The following is a 27,861-nucleotide window of genomic DNA, read 5'->3' as shown; positions in this document are numbered from 1 at the left end:
CAGAGGAAAGGGAAACAGAAGGGTCAGAGAAAGGTGGCATGACTGTGAGAAAGAGATTGCTGACAGTAAAGAGTATGTATGTGCACTGTAATTAACTATGCTACCTTGGCACTGCCCTCTGAATGGCGACGGGCACAGAGCTGAAGCTGGGTCATCCACTGCTGCCGCTCATAAGCATCACAAGCTGTACAGATACAAAGCACACACATCAGATATTTATATGTGTGTGAGTGTGTGTGTGTGTGTGTGTGTGTGTGTGTGTGTGTGTGTGTGTGTGTGTGTGTGTGTGTGTGTGGATATGTATATTCACTATATACACTGTATGTACTTGATCTAGAAACAAGTATTTGTTTATTTACCATGAGAACATGTAAGTTAACCGTACATCTAATCTGAACAACACAAGCATGCTTATGTTCCATCTAATGAATCTTACGCAGACAGGACAAATTGCTGTTCAGAAAGGACAACAGGCTATGTCATTAGAAAGCAGTTACAGAAAAAGCTTTTTCAGCCTCATGATGACAGTGAGCTATTAACTCTCTGTTAAGTCTTATAGAAAACAGTAAAACTCAAATTGAAGGTTTGCTGTAGCCTGCGGTCGAAGCAGAAATGTATGAAATGAGAAAGCAGCACCTGAAAACTGTAACAGCAAAAACACTACAAAGTGGAAAAGGAGTGGCGTCCACCACCTGCAGCAAGAGCTTCGTATCAGGCTATGCCATTACACACAACAGCTATGTTTCGTGTGCTTGTCTAGCAAGACCTCTAAAAATTATTTGGTTATATGACTGTTATTTTGTCCTCCTTACATGAATGAGTCTGATTATGACAATGACATGGATGCAATACGTTCAGGTAAAAAGAGAGAAAATAACTAATTAATTGCTTCAGCTGATTGACACCAGAAAAGAATGTGTTCCAGTGGAAAGACAGGGATCTGCCATGGGTAAAAGCCAACATAAAAAGATATGCTGCTTTAAAGATGGCAGACAGATAAGTCTCAAAGGAAATGAGCAGGAAAGAAAGAGAATGAGTGACAGCAGGATAGAAGCACAGGAAAGTGAATATGATAAGAGGAAATTAAAAAAAGAGTGCAGAAATGAAGCTTCAAGAGAATATTAGTGTATTCTATTACCTCTCAGCTTAAAGAGCTCTCCATTAACAGCATAGACTGTGAACATAAATGGAAACTCATCACTGGGGGCCACAGAAGAGCCAATCAGAGGCAAGGACCCCCGTGGTTTCTGGCTCTTACTTTGTTCGTTTAGAAAGTATTGCAGTTGACCAAGCTCAGGGTCCAGAACAAAATACCTGCAGAGAGGAAAAAAGATATATTTATATATATACAAACATATGCTTTAAATCAGTCAACACGGACATAAGAGCTGACTATACAAATATAGAGATTTATACATCACTCATAACAGTTAGCTGTCTAACTGGTTGCTTGCAAACGGTAAACATAGAGCTGGTTTTGTAGACCGAATGCATGGACATCAAAAAAGAGACCATTTCTAATTTCTGGCCCGTTTCTGGCACATGCAAAGATCCATGTGACTTAAAACTTACTGAGTTCCATATATTGTGTTTAAGGTGACTTTGTAAAATTATGATATATATAAAAATAAAATTAGGTGATTTTTCTATATCTATTAACAAGGATAGAAAACACATACAGCACCTTTATATCTCTGAGAGTACACAAAAAAGTGTCACTGTAGGTAGTCTATAAGTTGACAATAACTACAGTCAAAGCGTTCAATCCGTAAAAAAGAACATGTTCCATTGCTATATTTTACATACAGTGAGGACGAACATGCAGTGTTTTGACATCCTCTCATGCCAAATACACTCCTATCAGTAGAGTGTCGGGGTTATACATCACGGACAAGACTGCTTCATGATAAACATTAGATTTATGAGTGGATGGCTGTGCTTGTTTAAATGAATTGCATAACGATTTTTTTTTTTTGTATCTTTATCTTTTCGCATTAAGAACTCATTTTGTTTCATAGTGGTCAACGTGTTACACTTGCAAATCTTTAAGTAAACTCCAACTGGCATGCAGCTAAATGTGTAGCATGCCTGAGAGCCAGAATATAACTCCTCATCTTTGGGCTCATTATATAGCTGGCTGCTTTCCCCATCGATTGCAAGGCGAGGCAGCAGTGAGAAGAGAACATTAAGGGGATGGGGGATTTCCTCTCTACAGATGAGTCACAGTCTCTCCCAGATGAAAGAAGCATAATTAGAACTACGTTGTATTGTCTCATGCGGTAGCCACAGTCATGAAATTCCCACCTTCACACATTACAACAAACCACCCCACCATGAATGAGGACTGGAGGCTTACACTGCTTATGCAATTTGTATCACGATACACACTCAATCAATAAGCGGTTATGATACTAATAAACAGGCCTTGTGTGACAACATACAATTGTGATCTTTAAATACATTTTACAATACCACTTATGCTTTGATTCATAGATGAGAAATACAGCATAAGTGTGTCAAAATATGGGATACTCTGTGTAAAAATTCCTTGCAGGAAGTCTTTGCAGTGCAGAAGCACAACAGTTTGCAGTCACGAATGCCTATTGATAGATGTGTGAATTCAGTGGGCATGCGGTCTGTCGAGTCAGTCATGAATATGTGCGAACATATTGTGTTTGCGTGTGGAGGCCTGAAGACTAAAGTACCAATTAACATAATGACAACAATATAAAAATAATTAGTGTCCTCTTATTGTTAAGTCAATGGTCAGCTGGAAATTATGTCATTGCACTGATTGCATTACTACAGAGAAGACAACAGGCTGATACATCAGTAGCGTTGGCTGAGGTTATGGAATAGGGATGTATGATACAGACACATCGTATAGCAATTATTGCCACAAGGTCTAACTGCTGCAAATATGCAAACTTCTGCACAGCTTGTGTCACAGAAAGACATACAAAATTAAGCTAGAGTTTGGGGTGTGGTTATCATTCTGTTCTCTCTGTTTGATATCATTTATAAAAAATGTCATAAAATTGAACCATGCAGTGAACAGGCTATGTTTAGTGCACATTGGTGTCACTTGATGGGACTAAATCATTAACGAATCTGGCTGGTCAACATGTAGAATATTTCTAACACTGCAAACTCACAGCTCCAGTGTCCCCCTTCCACTCCTGAACTTGGCTTAATGTCTGTGTGTAATTATCATGTTCTTTCCATATCCACTGTTTCTTCTAGGTTTCAGATTTCCTCCCACAGCCCAAAAACAAGCCAGGAGGTGGATTTAGATGGATCTATTTTAAAGTGCCAGGTATTCCCAGGATGAGATGCCCTGACCAGGATAAAAAGGTGACTGAAGATAAATTAATGAATATTAGCAACTTCTTGGATCTTTTTATTTTATTTTAGCACAGCTCTTATTTTGTAGAATACATTATTTCATGTTACAGTCTACTAGATATCGGTCTTCTACGGTGTCAACATAACAAAACATTGCAAAACAATCTGAGTAGACCAGAGTGGACATGATGACCAGATAGAATTCAGTACAAACAATACTACTGAAATCAAAGTGCTCTTACTTAACAATGTAAAAGTTCAGGACAAAGCTAACTGACTTTGACCATTCATAACTGCATTCAGTCTTAATAAACAGTGTTATCAGAACGCCAGCTATAGAACTGTGTACTACAACACTGTTTTTTTTTTGTTTTTTTTTGACTATATGATTTTGGCCTCGGAGTGATATTAGTAAGCTCGCTACCTGTGTTGCCATCCTTGCAATAGATTGGTGTATTTGTTGAGGATTCCCTCCAGTCCTCTCCGGAGGTGTTGCTCCGCTTTCCCGCTGCAGCTCTGTGGCGCTGGAGGTCCGGGCCGCGCTTGCGCTCCGCTCGCCGCTGCTCTCCTTCCGCGCTCCACCGACACGCTGCGCTTATTAGCGCTGCCACAGCGAGACGCACCGCACTTCTCCATCCCGCACGCACCCGCACACAACAGCCAGCGAACTGTTAAAGGAAACCGGAACGCAGGAACATGTCCGCGGTGTCGAGTGAAGGCTGTGTGCGTCCGACTCTGCGTTTACTCCAGAGCAGCTCACTCGGTGGTGTGTGTGTGTGTGTGCGTGTGTGTGTGTGTGTGTGTGCGTATTCTTGCTCCTTCCCACCTTCCCTCCCTCACTTGTTTCAGCAGGAGAAGTCCACTCAGCGAAGGCTTTAAGGTTTTCTACAGCCAGGCGACGCGTGGCACCTTCATTTCTTCTGAAGAGTTGTGTAAAGGTTCAATTTCTTCTTAATATTATTATTTTGATTTTTTTTAATCTGTATGACCAAATCAGTATGTATTCTTATCTCTAATATCTTATTTTCTCATTCCAAATTGTAATATTTGATTGACATAAGAACAATGTTATTCTGACTAATCCTAATGATCCGATAATGAGACGTTTCTATGCTGATTGGACGGAATGATTGGATACATATGAAGATGATGTATATCATAATCTATGGTTTAAGTCATCACAGGATTTCAACCCAGTTAAACACCAATAGGAGATTTTGGACTAAAGTTTTTTTGCTCTCAGAACATTAACTCTTGGAATATCTTTTGCATGAATAATGTTAATCTCTTCACTACAAATCCAGGGATTTGAAGAATTCACTGAAGTATTTTTTCCTGTTTATTTGTGACCTATTTGTGTAAGCATTACCAGTTCTCCTTGCATTTATAGACTGCCCAATGTTATATAAAAATCATTTAATGCACAATGTGTAATACCACATTGTGGTTGTCTACATTCCTGTGCCCTCTGTACTGCACAGTCTAGTGTTTTCCCTGCTTTTGACACACCAACTCAGATGGGAACATGGGAAGGGGCAAAAAGACCAAGACAACACACCAATATCCCATTTTTGTTGGCTGAGTGTGCAAATAGAGCTGAATCATACAAACATAACATTGTATTATGATTATTAAAACATGATTTACAATAATTTGCAGTCACCTATGATCAGGGTTGGGAAGCTGTGATTTAGGTTCTATAGTTCTATGTTTGGATATTAACAATGTTCAGCAATATTAACAATCTATAGTGTAGATAACAATAAAGTCATCTTAAATCTTTCCTTTATACAGTCCTAGAAAGAATCATCAAGGATTCTTTCCAAAAAGATTTCTGCTTGACACTGTATAATGTGTATATGATGTGTATGATATATATACACATTGTATAATGTGTATAATGTGTATATGATGTATGATATATACAATATATACATATTGTACAATGTGTATAAAGTGTATACAATGTATATATATATTATATGTGTATAATGGGTATATGATGTATATGATATATATACACATTGTATATTATTTTCACTGTCATTAAAACACTCTTTAGAAGAAAATGATTGTACAAAATGAGCTCTTTGCCAAATAACTTTTATTTTATTTTTATTAATACCATAAACCAACAATACAATGAGATATATTCTTTAAAGTACAAATACACAACAACTAAAATAAAAGAAATAACAACAATGCCAAAGGACAAGAACAAAATGATAAGAAACAAAAGGAAAAGAGTGCTACCTTATACATCATATTTGCTTACAGTATTATAAGCTTGAATTGCCTTTTTGCTTCGACAATTACACAAAACAGGACAATAAAGCTTGAAATCATTTTTAAAGCAAAGAAAATCTGGTTTGGAGTCAGACCATTTCATTTTATGAATGGTAAATTTTCCCATTAATATTAACAATTGTATGAAACATGCCTTCTCTTTTTCAATCCCATGATCATTAAAGTGTATCATTTTTCATTCAGTGTTCATTTTTTCTTAATTAAATTCTCCACCTCACTCCAAAATATGTTTGTATGTGTATGCAATGGAAAAACAAATGAATAATAGTTTCCTTTTCTCCTTTACAGAAATTACAGGAGTAATATATTTAAAACGTCCCAGCACATGTTTTACTGTGTATATTCTCTATGCATTATTTTAAAAGAGACTTCTTTTACTTTATTATTAACATAGAATGTATCCACTGTTCGCCAAAGCTTTACGCCAATTCACATCCCCAAACACAGAAGACCAGAAAAAATGAGCTGGAGGATAAACAATATTATTAAGTATATTTCTAATATAGTTATTTGAGACTCTATTTTGTAAAATATTCGTATTACCAATAAACATTTTAGCCTTGATATCTGTAAATTTAGATCTTCCTTAGATCTTTGCCAAACAACTACTTCTCCCGTCGTTAGTTTATCGTCACGTTTAGTGACGCAATCAAAAGTCGACGAACACGTTCACGCCCTCAGGCTGCAAATAGAGACTATAAGCAGTTAGCTAAGCAGTTTCCGCCATATTATTAGTTTTGTCTGTTAGAATATATTTCTGCAATGTCTGCACCGCTGAAAGTGTGTATCGTGGGCTCAGGAAACTGGTGAGTACACCCTGTTTACCTCATTGACAGACTGGCGGTAAATATCACACTGTTAACGCTAGTATTTAAACTTAATACCTAATAAATGACCATTTGCACATATAATCAATATAATCAATATGTATTTGCCATTATTACAACACTTAAGGCTGATTAGGTACAGAAAAAATAAACTCGTGAGTTTTATGAGTCGCTTTTTTATATAGAAATGCAGATGAATCTTTCATGTTTATCATGTTGATCCTCAGTTTACTGACTTGCATTGCTTTTAACCTTTGCACATGAACAACTGAGGATGATGAATAATAATGCACTTTATCTCTCTCTCTCTTTTTTTTTTAATTTTCCAATCAGGGGCTCTGCTATTGCTAGGATCATTGGTCACAATGCACAAAAACTGCAGAGTTTTGCCACCACTGTCAAGATGTGGGTCTATGAGGAGAATATAAATGGAAGGAAACTTACTGATATCATTAACACTGATCATGAGAATGTCAAATACCTCCCAGGTTACAAACTTCCAGAAAATGTGGTAAGAACCATTTGAAGTGTTTGTTCTTACATCAGTTTGTTCCCCAGTCATATAAAATGGAATACGCTCGTGTAAAGCTGGGCATTGCTGATTCATGTGTGTTGTAATGGGATGGAGTTTGCTATGCTGATATTAAGAAACCACCCTTTACATGCAGATCGCTGTGCCTGAGCTGCGGGATGCTGCAGATGGAGCAGACTTGCTGGTGTTTGTGGTCCCACACCAGTTTATCCGAAAGCTGTGTGATGAGATGGTCGGCTGTGTTTCTAAGACGGCCAGAGGAATTAGTTTAATTAAGGTACCTTGCATTCTATCCAGTAAATGTTGTGCACGGATTAGACAGACATCATGAATTACAAAACTATTCTTGATCAATGCATTAGACAATAGAGAGACATAATGATTCCTTAATGTTTATTTACATGTAAGTGTAAGGATTTTATTCTCATTGTAAACAATGCAACACAATTTATTGTGACCGCTCTGAGAGAGAGTGTGGGATTTGATGACTATGTACCTATTTCTTGATCGAAATGGGACATGTTTGTGTTTTGGGTGGGTGGAGTCCTTTATGATACACAGGATCCAGGTTTGGTAGCTCAAAGCCTATAATCTGCTGTGCTGATTTAACTATCCAAAAAACAATTTTACAGTTTGCATAGCACACTGCGATGTTCTAGGTGAGTATCTCTGTTGTGCTGTGGTTAAAGTCCACTAAGAGCTGTGTAGATAGTATGGTATGTTTTATTGTGTTCTTTGCTGTAGTCTAATGGTTATAATCAAGCTCTATAAAACAAGCTGCAATATCAGCTCGGGTCATTTTGTTGAAGGTTAGTATTGACATGGACCAGCCAGAAAAACACCATTTACTTTGAACTGTTAAATAGTCAGGATATCCCAAACACATGTGCAATACATCTATCTACACAGCTCTTAGTGGACTTTAACACAGTCTGTTAAATGAGAGTGGAAATAAAAGGCCAAAAAAAGAGTAATAAAATAAAAGGCTTTTTTTATGAGGGATTTGAGATTACTGTCTATCAGAAAACTGTGGCTCCGTTATTTTTTTCCCCATCAGATCGAATCTGTCTATCTTGATGTTTTACGTTCATAACCACACACAATCCATATTTGTCTTCATATGAACACATCTCTTCTCAAAATGATCCACATACACACATCAATTTCTTTTGCAATTGTTTCGGTTGTTGCTTCACACATTGTTTTGCAAAGGTTTTGGAAAGTTTCTTCTGAATCTATAAAATCACTTTCCCAGATATTTCCTCTGAGTTTTGTCACTGCGGGCCTTGCCAAGACTAGGTTATGACTATGAAGGTTATGTTACTCATGTACATTAAAATGTGTTGGGGATGGAAAGCCACATATTCTTATCTGGATTTTTTCTTGTTGCTTGGTCACTTCTAAGAGATGTGGCTAATCTAGGACCACATACAAAAGTGGCTCATTTATATCCATACAGTCCAAAAAACCAGATCTGTTTCATATTAAGGTGGAAAATTAGGTTTGAGTCACTTCAACCTGGTAACGTCAACATAAATTACACTTATTGTTATAGATTGCATATAAAAGAAAGTTAAGACCACTGTTTCCCCAGCACAAGTTCTCTACACTTCCAACTCTCTGTTCTATACAAAATAGGTGCTGAGTAATGATGTGGGCTGAGTGTGTGTGTGTGTGTGTGTGTGTGTGTGTGTGTGTGTGTGTGTGTGTGTGTGTGTGTGTGTGTGTGTGTGTGTAGGGGAGTGCACCATATGTGAGCACGACTTATGAGTCAAACACGGACTGCTGGCTGCCTGGCCAGCTGCTTATTCTCTGTTTATTTTTGAGTTTCAGGTTCTCTATCTCTCACTCACACACTCTCTCTCACTCACACACACTCACTCTCTCTCTCTTTCTCTCTTTTATTACTGTTCTAATTTATCCCTCCATTTAGCCTTACTTGGCTCTCATTGAAATTCACTCTAGTTACTTTGCGACTGTCACGTTTTTTTATTGCTTTTAACCATGACATAATCCACTTTTTAAAAAAAAGATTTCTGCCTTCATGAAATGTAGATGGCTTTATTCATTTTGAATGCCTTTTAATCATTAAAAAACATACCACATTCCTGATCTGCATTTCTAACTCCCATTCTTTATTTTTCCTCCTTATTTCATGAGTCATTTGGCAAAAAGCTCTTCAAGATGTTTTTTTTTGGAGCAGCTGCAGTTCACAGCTTAATGCTTCCAAAGGAACAGATGTTGAGACTTGCATAAAACACATCCGAGTAAACTTTATCTATCTATTGTTTCTCTTTAGGGTATTGATGAGGGACCTGGGGGGCTGAAACTCATCTCTGATATCATTCGGGAGAAGATGGGTATTGATGTCAGTGTCTTAATGGGGGCCAACATTGCTAATGAGGTGGCGGATGAGAAGTTCTGTGAAACCACAATCGGTAAGAGGAAAAAAGATACAACTTGTAATTCTCCGGCCAACATATTTACAGGGGTTAGCTTCATTTTCGCTATAATGTTGGTGGTGACATCAGTATGGACTACAAAAGAAAGACCTACATACTAACCGGAATGAACTTCAAGCCTTCAAGTATAACTGAAATGCCATTCTGTGATTTGTAGGAAATAAAGTCATCACCTGCAAATTACAGTGCTGTGGTAAAGACCCTCTTCTTTTAGTGCGACTGCATCATGCTGTCATCTGCTTTCGTTCTAATATAGTACCTATGACTCAGTATTAGGAATATGCTTATGTCCTTGAACCTTTAACCCTTTCACTGAGCCTTTCTAAACCTGCTCTATCTAGCATTGGTTTCAGTGCAGTGTTTTATTCATGGTCAAACGCGTAGATTATATTTCGTTTAAACCTCTAAGCTTTTTATTGTAAACCTTAAACCTCTGGTAACTAAGATTACCCTAAAATTCTTTCTTCACATATCACAGCTTTGGAGGTTGGGGTCAGAGCGCAGGGTCAGCCATGATGCAGCACCACTGGAGCAGAAAGGGTTAAGGGCCTTGCTCAAGTGCCCAGCAGTGGCAGCAGTAACATCTTTCCCAACTCGTATATTATTTACATTGCTAGGACTGACCTTAAGCAAGAATTGGGTGATTTGACACCCGCATATCTTGTGCTGTTTAACTATAAACTGTACTTTTATCACACATCATGACAAATCTTTTAACCAGATGCTGTAACAGGTTTGCTGCACTGTCAGAATATTCAGCCTTTTACAGAACCTTGTTTTCATTTCAACAACTGTTTATAAAGATGCACCGCTGCTGGAATGATGGAGTAGCAGCTTCAGTGTGCAAGGTTAGAAGGGATTATGTATAACCAGTGGAAGGAACTAAGCAGTGCTGCTTTTTGCTCTTCACTTTCCAGGCAGTAAAATCTTGGAGAACGGACAGCTTTTTAAGGATCTTCTGCAGACACCCAACTTCCGCATCACTGTCGTGGATGACGCAGACACCGTGGAGCTGTGTGGAGCTCTCAAAGTATATGGCACTCATGTTGGCTGATTTCCCAGGAAAAGTGTCTCTATGTATAGAGAGGGCATATGAGCTGAAGTGTGACTCATATGCATGCATCACACATTAAATGCCCTGTGTAACGCAGCAATAACTCTTCAGAACTGAGCCTTAATTGTGCTTGCTTATATAAGCGAAAATGCTTTAAATGCAAAGTTGACAGGAGTTTACGTTTACCCCGTACCTTGTGTCGGTCAAGTTATGGAGACAGAAACAATAGATTTATGTTAGATGTGATTTCTGTGGCTTTTTGTAAACTACTTGTGTTAAGCATTGCACATCATAATGACTCTTATTATAGTTTACACACATCTGGACTTTAGCAGATCATATATACCTTAATAATAATAATAGCAGTAGTAGTTCTGGGTTTCTTTTTTGTTATTGTTGTTTTTCCTATCCTATTTATTTATTTACTTACTTACTTACTTACTTACTTACTTACCTGCCAACCCCCATTTTTCTATTTTATATAATTAATTTTTTATTATTGTTGTTTTTTGCCTCTGCTTTCCAGAACATCGTGGCTGTGGGAGCAGGTTTTTGTGATGGCCTAAAGTGTGGAGACAATACTAAAGCAGCAGTGATCAGGCTTGGGCTGATGGAGATGATTGCCTTTGCCAAGCTGTTCAGTAAAGACGGCTCTGTATCTTCTGCTACCTTTTTGGAAAGCTGTGGAGTAGCTGACCTCATCACCACCTGCTATGGCGGACGCAACCGTCGCGTAGCAGAGGCCTTCGTCACGTCAGGCAAGGTGTGCAGCAATATCATTAATGCATGGGAGAATATTTAGTGTTACTCCTGTAGGCTTGAAATGTTAAAGATGAACCACTGATCAACCTTTAGATCAACTTTAATGTCATGATTTCAACCTGTGCTGAGCTTCTGGTTAATGGGGTTACTGCATTTTCTTGTCCTAGAGCATTGAGGCACTCGAGAAGGAGATGCTGAATGGTCAGAAGCTTCAAGGGCCAATGACATCTGCTGAAGTGAACCACATCCTCAAGCAGAAGGGCCTAGTGGAAAAGTCAGTGCATTATTTTTTTTTTCTAATTTTTTCCCTCATAACAGGTTTCCTTATACTTTTACCATGGCATTTAAATTTTTATGTAATCTGTTCTACTACAGTGCTGACAAATGTTTGATTTGTGCAATGCAGATGTGAGTAGTGCAAGGCAAAGAAGTATGCAAGGAATCTCAAAGAATTATTTCAGTGCATGTTAATACAGCGATCAGCCATAAACAACTGATTGGTGAAGTGAATAATTATCTCGATTATGATTGATTAGCGTGTTAGAACGGCAGGGAGATAAAGGACTGGGATATATTCGGCAGCATGTGAACAGTCAGTTGATGTGTTGGAACAGGAAAAACTTTGACATTGGCCAAATTGCGATGGTTAGTCGACTGAGTCAGAGCATCTCTAAACAGTAAGTTTTGTGGGGTTTTCCCGGTATGCATAGTGTTACAAAAAGTGCTCCAATAATGATTGATACATGAAGGGAACGAAGGCTACTCTGTCTGGTCCGATCCCAGCGTAGCAGAACTACACAATACCTACACTGATCCATGTCTAATTGTAATGTAATGTGATGTGATATGCTGAGTTTAAGATTAAGGGGATGTGGTAGCCTAGTGGTTAAGGCGTTCGACTAGTGACCGGAGTTCAAATTCCAGCTCCACCAAGCTGCCGCTGCTGGACATTGAGCAAGGCCTCAATTGCTCAGTTGTATAAATTGAAATAAAATCTAAGTCACTCTGGATATGGGTGTCTGCTAAATGCCAGAAATGTAAATGTAGTCACACCCATCACAGGGAATTTTATAGTTCATGCTCGGTATATGTGGAGGGATGAGGAGATGAGCCTTTTTGTCTCCACTGTAAATGCTTTATAGTTTCTCAGTCCTGTAACAAGCTGCATTTTCCTAATGAACTTCAACAGCAGTGAAAAAAAAGTGGTTAAGGGAACTATTTTTAAGTGATGTACAGTAAGCAATGTTAAAGAACAGACATTATTCAGTTATAGTGGGGAAAAAAGAGTAAAAAATAATATTATTTTTTAATTACATGCTGTTATGCTGTTATCCTGACAGGCCATATTACTCCACCCCATTCTACTATAGTTATTCCTTACATAGTAAATAATAAATAATAAAATAAATATTGCCTTGTGTTCTAGGTTTCCCTTGTTCACCGCCGTGTATCAGATCTGCTTTGATGGCAAGCCAGTTCAGGACATGATCTCCTGCCTGCAGTCTCACCCTGAGCACATTTGAGCGGCCCTGAGAGAGCTGCAGTCATGCTGGCCTCGAAAGGAACACCTTCACCAGCACCTCTGCCTTTAATACAGTGATTAATCCTGCCTTTATCATACCTTCTCGGTTAACGCACATTTATATTTGGATTTTTTTTTTCTAGTAGTCTTTAGTTAACAACACTTTTGAATTTAAATGGTTAGGTTGTGGTCATTCTCAGGGTCTAACCAGTCACAAAGCTGCAAAACATTTAGACTCGTTTCACTAACTACATCTTTTGGAACATAAAGCTGTTTGTGATATCTATTCAATACTTTAGTGATTTTTACTCTCATTTGGTGCCCCCTTGTGGAGGGCATAACTACTGCAGAAACAAACAGTGCTCATAGGAATTCCTATTTTAATCTCACCACTGATTAGACTAACGGGTCATATCATCATGTTTTTAAACTTCAGAAATCTTCAGATTAATCCAGCTCAGTCGGGTTTTTATTCAGTAGGTAGTACTGATGCTGATCAGAGCCAGTAAGTAATAAACGTTTTTGTTCCAAGTTCTCCAGAAGGCCATTTAATGCTGCTGGCATGCTAACTGGTGGTGACCTCCTGCACACAAATAAATACAACATTTGGGACCATTTCTTGATCACCAGATACATTTTTCCTGCTGGGCAAAGAAACTTTAAACCTGACCACATCCCCTATGGAAACACTGATACCTCTTAGCTAATAATCAGTTTTTAACTATTTGTAACATTTTTAACAAGTGTTTATATCACTGTATCCTCTCTACCCAATGCTGCCAGAAAAAGCTCCACTGTTTATATCCCTTGCGTTTGGTTTGATTACATTTTGTTAAAGAGAAATGGGGTTTCTTTTGGTCCGTATACCCTATTGTCAGTTTTCTTTATTTTTTAGGAAACAAGGGAATTGAGCAGTGCTTTAACATCATACTGTGAAAGGGTTTTCTCTTAAAAAAAACCCTTGATAATCAGAAATTAAATGAATTGCACTATCACTTTTGTTAATACTTTTACAAAACTATGTGCACTAACATCATTTGGAGCCTTCTGGTCATCTGTAGCATCATCATATTCAAATGGATCATTCTGTGTGCTGAATTTACTAATCACTACTAATTAACCAGTACCACTTTAATTTGATTTGTGTTATGTCAGATTCAGAATAACTCAGTTTGCTGTTTTTGCTAGTTGGAAAGTCTGCTATTTCACTTGTCCTTATCTATCCGCTGTCGTGTTGAAGTAAACATTGAGAATAGACGGCTTGGTGAATTTTGCTCAGTGACGCTCACGGATGTAAATTCATAGACCTTGTTAGCCGAATATGTGATTCATTTCAGACACTGATTTCAAGCTATACTGCAGGCTGGGTGTAGACGTGTGTAAGTAGATTACACTCCATATAGATTATAATGTTGATTGACAATTCTATAAAAAAAAATTATTTTTTTTTTGTCATCAAGCAACACTTGTTATCGGTGCAAAAATCATATCCTCTGTAATGTCATTTGTTTGTAAAGGTGGAACGTGAACTGACTATAGAAAACATTCACGTTTGATCGCAGCCTCGTCTAGTTGAATAAAGTGTTTACTATGTAGCTTCTTGTTTTCAAGTCATTCCAATGAAGAATCTAACACACAACCACATACAAAGAGATGTGAAATAATAATTGTTTTTATTTACGTTCTATATAAAACCCATAATGAGAGTTATGTAGCAGGATCTCAATACTTGAGAAGCAAAAAATAAGAGTAAAATTCCAGACAGCTCCTTTATAGAAGCTATACATGTATGAACATCTGCTTTTTGGCAGAATAATTTATCTACAACACAAATTCTCAATACAGTGACTTCAGCTGAAACCCACCGAACGTTAATTGTTCATAATTTGCATTTTGTTTTAAGAACACAGATTATACTCCTGTCATTCCCAGAAGTAGGCAAAACATCTGGCAAGGAAAATACACAATGGTACATTACACACAGAATTACAGCAGAAAAAGGGTTTCTTCTGAAGCTGTAAACTCATTTTTCGATCACCGTGATGCTAGACAGCACATATTTTTGCATATTGATATTAAAATGTTCTGGCAGACATGCCAAGATAAAGAATTAAATCATTTAAATATTATCCAAAAGACATTAAAAGATGTCTATAATCTGTCTCAGAGAAGTATTTCAAATTACAAAATTTTAAGATCATGTGTGTGGGGCTTCTACCATTATATTTTATGTTATAATTAAGGTCTCAGTCTTCCTCCTCATCGTCACCAAAAGACAAGAGGCTCCTGTTCTTCACCTTCACTCCAGACTCCTTCTTCTTCTCCTCCTCCTCCTCTTCATTCTCACTCTTCTTCTTCTTTTTGCTGTTGGAGCTAGCGGTTATGCCTTCAAATTTGTCTGAGGAACGTTTTGCTGGCTTCTTAAATAAAATTTTTCCGTCTGCAGCAGGCTGTTCATCTGCAAAAAAAAAAAATACATAAAAGTAATACATAAAATGTAATGTTCTTATTCCAAACAATCATTTCATTTCAATTTAAATTTAGTTTGTATGGCAAATCACTAAGTTGATAAAGAAAAGTCTCTTCTGTAGCTACACATTATCAAGCCAAACAATATGGGACGTTGTAAGCTAGCGGTTAAGTTGTTGAACTACTGATCAGAAGGTCATGAGTTCAAATCCCAGATACACCAAGCTGCCACTGCTTGACTACAGCAGCAGTTCTGATGTACAAGTCTCCAATAACCAGGTGAGATTTTACACTAAAGCAAGAGAGTTAAGATAAGGTGTAGCCCCAATCACATACTTATGAAGTCTTCTATACAGCTTTGAAGAAGAAGAGTCACAGGGCTACAAGGTGCTAATGCTGAGTGAGGATTTTTTTTTTAATATGACAAACAATTTGTATAACAAGACTACTTACAAATTTCTTATTTTACAACATTTTCTCACCATATTCTGCTAGAGACTGTTTGCCATCAACTGGGGAATAGCTAATACTTCCATTAGTTTTCCATCTGAGACAATACTGACTTTCTATAATTCTTACACGAGATTACACAGTGCATAGTGAAAGTGTGTAGGGTATAAGTACCTAAACTATAGTTTTTGCTGCAGAACCAAAAGCCCAGGTAGGTAGAGCTGGTCCTGATCCAATTGTATATGCCTAGTCCTAACCCTAAAACATAGTGTTGTCTCTACACTCTGGTCTTCTGCGTTGAGTACACCAAAGTAGCAGGAGCTAGACTTCACCCCACTGACATTTTCTGTTCTGTGACCTTTAGGGTATCAATATTTACATATAGGGCATTTAGCAGATGCGCTTTTTCAGAGCAGCTTACATTTACAGCTGAGGGTTAAGGGGCAGCTTGGTAGACCTGGGATTTGAACTCATAACCTCCTTAACACCTTAAGCACTTAGCTGTTCCCCAATATGGGAGCCAGTTGTTTGACTATCCTGTGTCTTTAAGTAATTATGAAGCATACATTTTCTGCTGATCTGCATAGTATATAATTCATGCGATTTCTGATTACTCTGTAGTGCACAACCTGGCAAAACTACTGTGTTGTGCAGAAATTCTTGTGCAGAAATATTCTCACTGTAAACCATTTGGACAATAAAGATACTTAGCTACCTTTGTTAGAGTCTTGTATGTCTTTCTTGAGCAGCAGAGCCTCTTCTGCGGTGATGTCGCCCTTCTTTAACACCACCACTTGAGGCATTTCATCCTCTCGGTCACTGTCGCCGCTGTCGTCGTCAAACTGGGGCAGTTCCTGTCGCTGTGATCACATAAAGCGCAGAACATAAAGTCATCGCTAAATAGCCGAACATATCCATATCAATAGCACTAACGGGGGAGTGTTTGTAGCTTAGCTTAGCTTAGCTTAGCTACCTTTGTTTCAACAGTCGGTCCCTCTTTGTATCCAATGTCATTCTTGAATTTTCGCAGAAACGACGGCTCGCTCGGTTTCACCCACGACACGTTACTTTTCTTGTTCATGTTTATATTGTAAACCTTTATATAGCTGAGGTTCTATACACGTAGCTACACGTTAGCTTCTGCTCGAGTCAACGAATACACACTGGGTCCGGACGTCATCAACAGGCGCGGATTTTAAGATCAACCCTGTTTACTATCCCTACTAAATAGTGTCCGAGGTTAGAATGAATGCGTCCCAAATCGTAGTATGTGTCAATAGTACCCGGATGATGTACTATTGCTGGTGCACAGATATCTATACTATATAGATATGTTGCTGGTGGAAATTTCGAAACGTGTGCGTGTGATTGGGACGCAGCACAATCCGGAAAGTGTTCCCCAGCTTCCGCATACTTCACCATTCAGTGTTTGGTTACACTGCTGTACAAAATGTTTATTCTGTACACTAGGATTTGTTTATCGTTACTGATGTCATATAGCTTTGACGTGTAATTATGCTGCCTGGGTTGATGTACGCGTTGTTAGCCGGATTCTGTGCTGCTGTCGCTTCATCATCTGCCAAATTATCTTTGGGTGCCGGTTACCTTAAGGAGCTGTGTGACACTGCTGTAAGAACATGGACTGAGGAGGTCGGAGTAACCCCTGGGGTGGACACCACTGCTTGTGAATGGGTAAAAAGGCTGTTGTTTATCTTGTTGTTTAATTACATAAAACGTAGCATTCGTCATTAATCATATCCCAGTCTCATGTACCAAAAGCAACAGATCTGTTCATAGTGACGTAATACAACCAACATAATTCTACATATTCCTATGAAATACTGGTTAACAGTAATGCTGAGTTATTTAGGAAATAATCCGATGCACTATAATCATCTGAGCCTCATCTCAGTATGCTGATGTTGTCCACAGGTCCACATTCCTCTGAGACTGGTGTGTGGCCTTCTGCTCTTCAGCTCTAATGCTGTGATGTGGACCTTCTTTGCCAAGGCTCTGCGACATTCATCGTCTTCAGCTCGGGCTACTGTAACCACTACTGCCTCTAATTTCATCTCCTCTGTAAGACTCAAGCACAACAAGCTGCATTAAAAATTATAAATGGGTCCAGAAAAAAATATATATTCTTGTATATATTTTAATTATGAAAGGACTAAAGCAGGATAGGGTGTGCAGGAAGGGTTGATGCGGCTGGGCGGCGTGCAAAGGGTTATTACTTTTCCACCTACAAATAGCTAATTTTGCTTTAACAGCAAGTCCTGAAAGACATTTTATAAACCTTGTACTGCAGCATTTTGCCAGAGATTACATGTTCTTTTTGTTAATTAATGCAGCAACTTCATACCTTTTTAATTATTTGTAGTTAAATTTAAACAAATTAGTTTCTGTTTTCACATGAATTGTCATTTTACTGAGAAACTGCTAAGTTATTTATCCTTATCTATATCTGAAATCTTACACTGGAGACTACTTCAACAAATGTTAAATAAATGTCTCCCTTTTAACACCTCATCCACATTTAGATATTTGTTAAATAACAACACATTTTAGTCTGTTTCTTATTTGCAAGCAGACCAAGCAGATTTGACCAATTACACAGTGCTGCGGTATAACTGGCATTAACAAATTCCAGCTTAGTGATTTGTTTTTTAATAAAGCTCAAAATATAAATGTCATTTTAATGTGCTGTTTACATTTTTCAGGCATTCCTTGGATATTGGATTTTTGGAGAAAGCCATGCACTGTTGTGGTGGTTTGGCATCTCACTAACCTTGTTGGGGCTCTTTATCTTGCATGGATCATCTCTCAAGGACCAACAATTAGACGGGAAAAAGGATGACTGATCTCTCACGTGTTGAAGATGATTTCTAAATTAAGGGATGTTTTTTTAGTTTTTTTTTGTATTGTGGTGTACAGTGACTGTGCAGCTATACTTTATCTAGGAGCGTTATGCCAATACTGGCTAGAGCCTACATTTTCTCTCAAATCACAAGCAGTTCTTCATGGCGTGGATTCCACAAGATGGTGACATGTTGACATGATTGCAGCACAGGTGCCATTTCATGCTGTGAATATCCCATTCTACTACATCTCCCATCTTGTTCTGTTGGATTCAGATCCGGTGACTGAGAACATCACAAAAGACCGTTGTCATGAAACCTGTTTTAGATTATTGCTTTGTGACATGGGGAACTTGCTGGAAGTAGCCGTTAGAGGATGGGTAAATTTTGACCATGAAAGGGCACACATGCTGTTGTGGAGTTCATTCTTCTCGATGGGCTTGTCTGGCAATACACTTCTCCTATAAGCATATCCTGTGGTGAGATATCAAAACAAATATTTGAAAGAGAACTTCCAGTTATGACCATAATCCTGGTTCTCTGATACCGTGAGTAAGTTATCTGACCAGACCACACTAACAGTACTCCTTTTAAATTCTGTAATGATGAAACATTGCCTGTCAAACGAAGGAGCAGCTTCCCTTTGTCCATGACATGTGGAAGCACTGTGAAACTGAATACGTGTGTGTGTGATGTTAAAGCACAATAAGAACACTCATTTGAAGTAAAATATTCCTTTTTTATTAGTGCTTGTCCTTTAGTTCACATGAAATGTTTGTTTTACACAAAAGACCACAATGTTTCAAAAATAATAAAAGTTTAATGTAGCTGTGAAATAATGCATGATTATAACGTCATAATGCTCTCACAGTATTGGGGTTTTCGCTCCAGATATTTATCTGTCAACCTCTTAACCCCTTTACACAATGGGTCACTGGACAATCAGTCCTAATGCCATCACAGATGTTTGACTTGAACAGAAAAAATATATTTCTTAACAAAATACACATGGCTTATACTTTGTCCAAATCTTATTTCTGATAAAGATCATGGAATATTCACATGTAATATTGGATGTATTTTCTGGTTAATTATACACTTTAAGGCACTGTTGAAATACTATTAAGTTTAAAATAAGATCTTTTCTTGATCTAATTTCCTCATTGACCACGAATTCTTCCCTTGAATCATTCATTATGAAGGGAAATTTCCTTTAGCTTGTAACTCACAATCAATGCTTTATCATAACCATCAGATAAGCTCTTTATGGAGTCTATACTTGGCTCGATATATTCAAGTAAACTGAGCTCAAAAAAGTTATAGTCAAAATAGAAAAAGGTGCACTGTCCCCATCTCATGTTATACCGAAGGACCCATTTGTCTGCAATAGAGGCTCAAAAAGCATTGTTCAATGGGTCTTCAATATTATAAGGGGATTTCAATGACATCCTCTGATATTATTTCCCCTTGTGGGGCTTCAGGAATGTTGGATGAGTCATTTGTCCTGCAGGAAAGGTCAGAGAAGGGGCTGAACCATGATGGGGAAAGATGACCGCCAAATGCTAATTTCATGGCTTCCCAACATGTAGTCTTCTCCCATGTTGGAGTCTCTCCTTTTAGCCGCTCAATACCCTAAAAAAAAGAGAGAAAAACGTAAGATGTGTTTAGACATGAGTTTATTTCATGATACGTGTGCAACACAGACCAATTGGAATTCCCTGGAACGTACTGAGAAATAAAGCACAGACACACTACGGGCTGGATGAAAGGGGGATGCAGGATAAATGTTTAGAACTGTAGGTGTGCACTGAAAAGTGTTGAAATAATCCCTACTAAAATAAATGAGACATATGGATGAATAAAAAGCACAGCGCACATGCAGCATGCTTTCAGCAGTCCTAATGTACTCGGCAACATAAAAAGGTAAAACGTCTGGAGGGAAAGAAAAAAGCTAGCTAGCTTTCCTGTCATTTCAGCATCAGCATGCATTCAAGCACAAAATCTACCAGCTGCGATTTACCTGGCGCTTCAGCCAGTGGTGATCAACGCTTACCTCCATTTCATACCAATCAGAATGACATCACTGGTTTTTAAATACATGATTCAACTTTTAGCTTTTTAAACAAAAAGTCAAACTACAGAAGAAAAGAATAGAAAGAATTCATCACTGAGAGATAAGAGAAAGGATAGAAATGAGTGAGAGAGCCAGAGCAAAGAACAATACAGGGAGTTTGGACATTTAGATATAAAAAGTACAGACCATTAACAAGGGTTTTTATTTTCCACTTTAATATTGAACTTAAAATTTTTCCCAGTGATTGCCATTCATGTACCCTGTAATGACTGTTCATTTTAGTTTATCCATAAGAAAAAAGCACCAACGGTAAAACCTTCTCATTACAGGTCTGTTATATTATTTTAAAAAAAGCCATTTTGTACAGAATCATGAAACTGACCAAAGACCTATTCCATTAAAAAGACCAGTACCTGAAAAAGAACAATGTTGATGTATTTATAGGCCTTGGAAAGGTTAGTATGTCCCCTGTGAGGAGTAGAATTGAAGTTTTACAGCCCGCTGCTGCCCGAGAGACTAACTGTAATGTCACTTAAAACATTAGCAAGATTTCCTCTTCCCCTAAAACAAACTCTACCCGATCTGTTGTCCTTGAACGAGGTGGAGTTAAGACCAATTCTATCATTTGGGTGGAGCAAAATCTGCAGGCTGGAAAAAATACAAGACTGAAACATGGAGACTGGCTTGAGAAAGCTTTAGAAACACTTAATGACATACAGTACGGCACCTATAAACCTTTGAATTCCAGTGAAAATATTTGAAATAAATAATCTTTACTGATGCTTTTTATGAGTATTAATGACACTTAAAAGTAACGGTTTACTTTTCCTTATAAGCTATTAAATATCCAACATAAAAAACAACACACACGTATCATAGTTGTTATAAATGGCTTAAAAAACAAACAAAAAAAAACCACTTTATTTACAGAATTAAAGTAAATAATTTCAAATGAGTCAATGAGCCAGTTTCCCCTCAGCAGTCGTAGAGCTATGAAATTAGGATTATAATATTCACAGATTTAACAATTAAAATGTTCTTGAACTGATCTATTTAGGAACCTCCTGCAACACTGCAATAGACTGATTGCATAAACTGATTTATAAATCATCATTAATACATTATCTGCTTCATATAATCATGTCTTCATTCATTATTCAATAGTAACAATACTTTTCCTAGATTTTACACTCTTTACTTTCTGAAGGCTAACAACTATATTTGGCCATCCATGAAAAAGGAGAACAAAGAGCATAGAAAATTAAATAAAAAATAAAAATCATCATCAACCAGGATGTTATTTAAAAGATGATTGGCTGAAGGAGTATGGAATAATTATTAATTTCCCTTGTTCCTAATCTCATATTTTATATAGACATGTGGATAGGAACATACATGTACATAAAGTTTATTGAGTAACACTTCAAGTCCATTTTACACCAGAAGAAACACTCCATGAATAGTAATGTGATTTCAAGCTCACTTCGGAGGGACAGGACATGTGGCTCAGAGAAATAATTAATATTAATAATAATAATAATAATAATAAAACACATTGTTAGTAGCACTTAACTAGCAATGCATCAACCACAGTTGTTTTGCCTTTCTATAATTCGATAAAATCGAGACCCTTGCACTTTTACGGATGAAAGTCAGTGTCACATTGTGGCCTCAAATTATTAAGCTGTACCAACCGAGTCAGATACTGATCATGAGTCATTCTGCATGTGATTAAAAGAATCCAGCTTGCAGAACAGTTCTCAGCTATAGGTTGGCCATAACTATGTACGTGTTGTCTTTGTTTACCAAAAACTGAAGGAACCAAGTGGTTTAACATGCCAACTTATTCCCAAAAGACAAGTAAATGACTACAGTGATAAACATCCTGCACTAGTGCCAAAGTGGTTACTCCATCTGGTGTAAAATGAGCTATGGTCCTGAAGGTAACTTTTGCAGAAAATAGAATGGATGCAAAGATATAAGATAAGGGATAAATGTTGTACACATACAATAGGTTTCATTACAGCAATTAAAAGTCCTACTGGTTGAAAGTAATGCAAGACACATTACTCAAGTCAGGATTACAATCACGGGTGCTGGCGAGAGTTTTTGGAGTTAAACGGGTCCGATGAACTCCAGTCTCTACCGTAAAGCTGGAAAGGGAAGGGGCTAAATCTTCCTGAACTCAGACCACGTACTGGTAGGGGTCAGCTTTCCCGTGGTCAGGTGTAGAAAATGGACTAAACCATGTTATTGAGAAGGGGTGTCCGAATACCGCCTTCATGTTCATCCATTTAGTTTTTTTAGCCCATCTTCTCTCTTCCTTTTTCAACTGCTCTATACCCTAAAAACAAGAGACAACCAAAACTTCAGAGTGGATGTGATTGATTACTTCCATCTCCAGAGAACTGCCAGAACCATGTGCAAAATATTCATATTCAGATCGACTTAAGCTTCAATTCTATAATGCAATATATCTGAATTGAGAAATTGAAAGTAGTAATGCAAGGTCAGTATTTAAAAATAAATAAATAAAGCTCTATGAGTTTAGGAGAATGTTTGTTAGTAAGCAGAGTTACATGAAAAATGTACCAGAAACAAATCAATGTATGTTCAAACTTAACCTATATAACAACTTGATTTATTATCTGGTATACAATGGGTGGGAAAAAAATAATTAAAGTAAAGTAATGAGTTTCTTACATGCCTCATTAAGAGATTTGAAGACTAATGTCTAGTGGGAACAAATGGATAATTCTCTTTTGCTGAAAGCACTGAAAATAAGCCAAAGTGCACTTTTAGATGCAAGTGATGTACAGTAATGGGTCTGTGCTAATAATTTCATCTAATACAACTGTTTCAAAGCCTTGTGGTGGCAGGACAGATACATGTGCAATAGCCCTATGTGTGAATCGAAGAAAATCCAGTTAAGGCCAAAATCCTACCCAGTTCTAAAGTATTTAGAGTTTTTGAAGTCTAAGATTTTCTTTATAAATAATCAACATACTACTGACATTTTCAACAGGACACCAATGACAAAAGCTGTTTCTTATTTATCTCAAGGTTTCTTCCTAATAAGGGCCTCAGACATTTTCTTTATCGTTGTCGCCTCGTTTGGTCAACGGAAATCATTTTTTACATAGAAAATGTATAGCATGAACTTGCATACAGCATTTCTGTAAAGCTGTTTTGTGACATGGACCATTGTTAAAAATCACCATTCAAATAAAACTGGACAGAAATCCTAATTCGGAACATTTACTCCATAATTTTTACATTTTTAACAGCACTTCTACAGACATTTTCTAGAGCAAAGGAGGAAAGGTGGGCAGAGGGAAGGGATACGGGTCACTCACCGTCTCATCCGTACAGATGGAATGGACTTGGGTGCCAAACATCACAGAGGTGAAGATGAGAAAGAGGAGGCCCTCAAAGCACAGGAGGATGAGGAGGATGACTGTTGCTGGAGGTGAGAAGGTACTGCACTCTGGGGTTGGAGGGGAAAGGGCGGGTGCTTAACACGCAGTAAAGGGTAAACAGCAGGATGACACAGCTACTACACAATGCCGGTGTTTAAAGACACTACACTTTTGGTCATAATCTAAAATACAGATTCACTTAATGTTGGTTATCAGCTGTTAGTAGTAATGAGATTAGTGACTATTCTACACTGGGAGAAAGTAAAATGGATACTTAACTGTAGTGTTAATTTATTAAACAACTGTGTAATACAAGACATCACAGACACGTTAACAATAGTTCACAGATTAAAACCATCCTAAGCATACAAGTATATTACATGGATAGTGAAGAAAAAAAACGCAATGCACGTGTAAAGCGTAGTCATCCACATGGCATTGGCAGTCACAGTATCGGTGACGCGGAGTCACATATCTGAGATTAATTCATGTCAGGAATTAACTTTGTATGAAATAATCAAATTCATCAAATGGCTAAGGAGTCTGCCATCAACATCCAAACAAGACTGTGTTCACTCTGTAGAACAGCAGCTTAAATACATTTAAAAGGGAAAAAAGTCTCAGTGGGCTAAACAGGAAACATTTCATGTTAGCCACCTAAAAATAGAACATGGGATCCTAACATTTAAATGTGATTTTTGCATCACAGATAATGAAATCTTAAAAGCTTTTACTTACTGGTCCAATCATCTTCAAAGCAGTACAAAAAATGAAGAACCACCATGACCAGGGCATGCAGAGAGATGAGTGCAATGTACATCTGAAATGCAAAGAAACTCTCAGGGCTACATTGTCCAATACAGTGAAATGCTCCTGCAGCACATACATTTCATCCTTCTTCCTGTGACAAACATTCACCAAACGGACACAAAGTGTGTCTTTAAGTGTTTAGATTTAATGTATGGAATTTAGTTTAGATCATTTAGATTTAATTGTTTATATTTTTTCAACAATCAAATTCTACTATCCTGTCATGGTTTTCTTACAATCCAAGTAACCTTTTGGCACTTGAAAAGCTGTGCAATTTAGAACCTTTGGTGAATCAGATTTACCTTGTTTCATCTGCTATACACAGATACAGTACAAAAAAAAAAAAAAGGATCACAAAATCTTAACTCGCACCGAAGTGTGTTACATACCGTGAAGAGCACAAAGTACTTTTGGTTATTTTCACCGACACAGTTGTTGACCCACGGGCAGTGGTGGTCCATCTTTCGAATGCATCTCTTGCAAACACTGGTTAAATGAAGTATTAAAATGATTAAAAAAAAAAAACCACAGTTGCACACAGTTATCAGTGAGATTTAAAGAACTGTATAAGCACTTTATATAACGATGTATTGTAATTCACAAAAATAATCACCACTTAAAAAGTATCATTTTTAAACCTGTGAAGATGAATGTTTGACAAATAAGCTAGAAACAGAATGTAAAGCATCCATCATTCCCATTCCTAGCAAAGCCATAAATCTTGATCCTCTACCTTGTCTTTCTTACCTGCAATGGTGAGCCCGGTCAGGCTTGATGCTGCAGCATTTAGGACATTTGTACACCACCTGACCTGGCTTCAGCTGCAAGCTTTCTATGTATTCTTTTGTGGCATTTCCTTTCGGTACCGCACCCTAAAAACACGTAGAGATTTGGTTTAACATCTGATACAGTGTCTTTGTTCGTTCATTTTGACTGCATGTGAATTTACCGGATCTGTGCACATGGCCCTGAAGTGGGATGCCAAAGCCAGGAAAGCCAGGCTGTTAAAGATTGCACCATTCATCAAGCTGTAGGTGAGGTTCTTGGACGGAACCAGCATGACAAACAGCACGACAAAGTCCGCAAAGAGAACAAGCATCCATGTGATAACGCCACAGACAATGCCGCAGGCATCCCGAACAAACCACATGGTGCTCTGTCTGTCATGACAGGGAGGAACACACTGTATGGGCTGCAAGCTGCTTGCCTGCTTCTCAACGTCCCTGAAACGAGGCACTGGGCTTCTCATCCTATCACAAAGGCTTCATGCTGAGGACAGACACAACAGGGAGGTAACAGTTACTGTGCAGTTTTATTTTTTTTCCTCAGTAGACAGAACCGAGTCCTTATTAAGTGCACGGAGTTGAAAACAGACACGAGGTGACAACGGCACGTCTATAGTTTTTATACAAAACAAAAAGCTTTAGACAGAAGCTGGTACATTATCCTTAAAGGCATTCACACTGACAAAGACAGAATAAGTTGGCAAGTCATGGCCTAATGGTTAGAGAGTCTGACTCGTAATCCTAAGGTTGTGGGTTCGAGTCTCGGGCTGGCCACGACTGAGGTGCCCTTGAGCAAGGCACCAAATCCCCCAACTGCTCCCCGGGCGCCACAGCATAAATGGCTGCCCACTGCTCCGTGTGTGTGTTCACACTGGTGTGTGTGTGTGTGTGTTCAATGCTGTGTGTGTGCACTTTGGATGGGTTAAATGCAGAGAACAAATTCTGCGTATGGGTCACCATACTTAGCCGTATGTCACGTCACTTTATAAGCGTAAAGTTCTCATCTAAAGAGAACAGGCTTTTAATACAACAATAGGGAGTGACCAGATTTCTTCATATTTTCAAAACAGCTATAACAAGATTGCAGTGCAGTACAGCACAGTTTGGATAAATGGCTCTAAACCATCCCTAATACACCTGTTTATTAACCAAACCAGGTGGAATCTGTGCTTAGCTATGTAACTCCACCTATCCAGGACTGCACTTGGTCTCAGGAGTTACAACCTTTATGTCATAATAAAGGTAGTTGACACAAAAATAAGACATGTTTAAGAAATACTGTATGTCAATATAATAAGAACATTTGGCAAATACCTTATCTCAGGGTTATTAGGAAATATGGTGTGTACCCTTGCTTGGGGCAAACCTGTATACTATTAGTGTGCAATGTGGTAGCCTTAAATACACACAGTAGGATTTTATCATCACATTATTTAGTACTGCATTTCGAGCCTAGCCTAGCGTCCTCGGTTTCGGTGTTTCAACTTTAAGTGTCACACTAACACAATAATAAAAGTACTGTTAGTAACCGAATGTATATTTAATACAGGACTGAAGAAATGATTCGGCTCCATTGAAGCTACTAAAGCTAGTCAGGGTTTGCCAGGTCATAGACACCTTCCAGCTAAACATCACAATTTTGGCTAGTTTTGTTAAGGTTTAAGGTTTAAGAGCTAACTTATAGAGCTGGTAATGGAAATGGTTTAAACATACCGGATTAAAGCGTCTTACTACCTCCTAAGAAGCAAGTTTTGACGATAAGAGGCAATAAATATGTAAGACGAGGAAGCTACATAAGGGTCTGATTGTGCTACCTGGGCCGAGAGACGGTTTAACGGCTACTTACATTACTGTCCAAAATGCTCCTCGGGATTTCCTCATCCAATAATAAAACCGACAGACTTATCTCATGTGTCGAGTAAAAATATATTTTTTTATTCCCTTAATTCCTTTTGGTTTGGAGAATCCAGTTTGGCCGAATACAAGACAGAGGCTGTTTGTGAAAGCTGCATTTTTGTGTTTCCCCGCCTCCTTCCGTTTGACTGACAGACAGAAATTCGAACATGCCACGCCCCTTTATACACACGCGCGCTGTAATGAAGAAAAAGAACAGACCACACACACACCCCGCACAGACAGGCCACGCCCCCTCTCTAGGCAAAGAGCACTGGAGAGAGAACGAGCT

General features: G+C 38.0%; 5 protein-coding genes across 8 annotated transcripts in view; 2 read left to right on the top strand and 3 right to left on the bottom strand.

Moving 5' to 3' along the window:
* Window positions 1-4,160, bottom strand: part of osbpl10b (oxysterol binding protein-like 10b) — a 42,860-nt gene extending 38,700 nt beyond the window's left edge. Inside the window, exons 1-4 of one of the 3 annotated variants that reach the window (XM_027150025.2) lie at window positions 3,770-4,160; window positions 1,259-1,314; window positions 1,139-1,174; window positions 105-184 (exon numbers count right to left, since the gene is read on the bottom strand). In XM_027150025.2, coding sequence (XP_027005826.1) covers window positions 105-184; window positions 1,139-1,174; window positions 1,259-1,314; window positions 3,770-3,981 — 384 coding nt within the window. In that variant the 5' untranslated portion in view covers window positions 3,982-4,160. Of the gene's footprint in view, window positions 1-104; window positions 185-1,138; window positions 1,315-3,769 lie in introns of all 3 variants that reach the window. The other 2 variants (XM_027150023.2, XM_027150024.2) reach the window with 2 other exon arrangements.
* Window positions 4,161-6,293: 2,133 nt separating this feature from the next.
* On the top strand, window positions 6,294-14,406 carry gpd1l (glycerol-3-phosphate dehydrogenase 1 like). The gene is made up of 8 exons (XM_027148957.2): window positions 6,294-6,458; window positions 6,813-6,990; window positions 7,148-7,288; window positions 9,311-9,449; window positions 10,391-10,503; window positions 11,054-11,290; window positions 11,457-11,563; window positions 12,716-14,406. Exons 1-8 carry the CDS (start codon window positions 6,415-6,417, stop codon window positions 12,810-12,812), a joined length of 1,056 nt encoding a protein of 351 aa, XP_027004758.1. The 5' UTR covers window positions 6,294-6,414; the 3' UTR covers window positions 12,813-14,406.
* Window positions 14,407-14,467: 61 nt separating this feature from the next.
* Window positions 14,468-16,940, bottom strand: kiaa1143 (KIAA1143 ortholog). Its single transcript, XM_027148959.2, has 3 exons — window positions 16,704-16,940; window positions 16,446-16,590; window positions 14,468-15,269 (listed from the first exon to the last, which is right to left on the bottom strand). The coding sequence occupies exons 1-3, from the start codon at window positions 16,809-16,811 to the stop codon at window positions 15,058-15,060; spliced, it is 465 nt and encodes a 154-aa protein (XP_027004760.1). The 5' UTR covers window positions 16,812-16,940; the 3' UTR covers window positions 14,468-15,057.
* Window positions 16,941-17,245: 305 nt separating this feature from the next.
* On the top strand, window positions 17,246-19,334 carry tmem42a (transmembrane protein 42a). The gene is made up of 3 exons (XM_027148960.2): window positions 17,246-17,422; window positions 17,663-17,809; window positions 18,451-19,334. The coding sequence occupies exons 1-3, from the start codon at window positions 17,246-17,248 to the stop codon at window positions 18,589-18,591; spliced, it is 465 nt and encodes a 154-aa protein (XP_027004761.1). The 3' UTR covers window positions 18,592-19,334.
* On the bottom strand, window positions 19,307-27,732 carry zdhhc3a (zinc finger DHHC-type palmitoyltransferase 3a). 2 transcript variants are annotated; one of them, XM_047810761.1, is made up of 7 exons: window positions 27,523-27,732; window positions 25,841-26,160; window positions 25,639-25,763; window positions 25,281-25,377; window positions 24,820-24,901; window positions 24,019-24,149; window positions 19,307-20,220 (listed from the first exon to the last, which is right to left on the bottom strand). In XM_047810761.1, exons 2-7 carry the CDS (start codon window positions 26,138-26,140, stop codon window positions 20,014-20,016), a joined length of 942 nt encoding a protein of 313 aa, XP_047666717.1. In that variant the 5' UTR covers window positions 26,141-26,160; window positions 27,523-27,732; the 3' UTR covers window positions 19,307-20,013. The 2 variants fall into 2 exon arrangements, with proteins under 2 accessions (XP_047666717.1, XP_027004759.1); XM_027148958.2 differs by lacking the exon at window positions 19,307-20,220 and adding an exon at window positions 21,340-23,006 and having other exon boundaries at window positions 27,523-27,731.
* Between the last annotated feature and the right edge of the window lie 129 nt (window positions 27,733-27,861).

The sequence above is a fragment of the Tachysurus fulvidraco genome, chromosome 3 (assembly GCF_022655615.1).
Source record: "Tachysurus fulvidraco isolate hzauxx_2018 chromosome 3, HZAU_PFXX_2.0, whole genome shotgun sequence".
NCBI classification, from domain to species: Eukaryota; Metazoa; Chordata; class Actinopteri; order Siluriformes; family Bagridae; genus Tachysurus; species Tachysurus fulvidraco.
The sequence above is the reverse complement of the archived record's forward strand: the minus strand, read 5'-3'. Positions and strand labels throughout refer to the sequence as shown.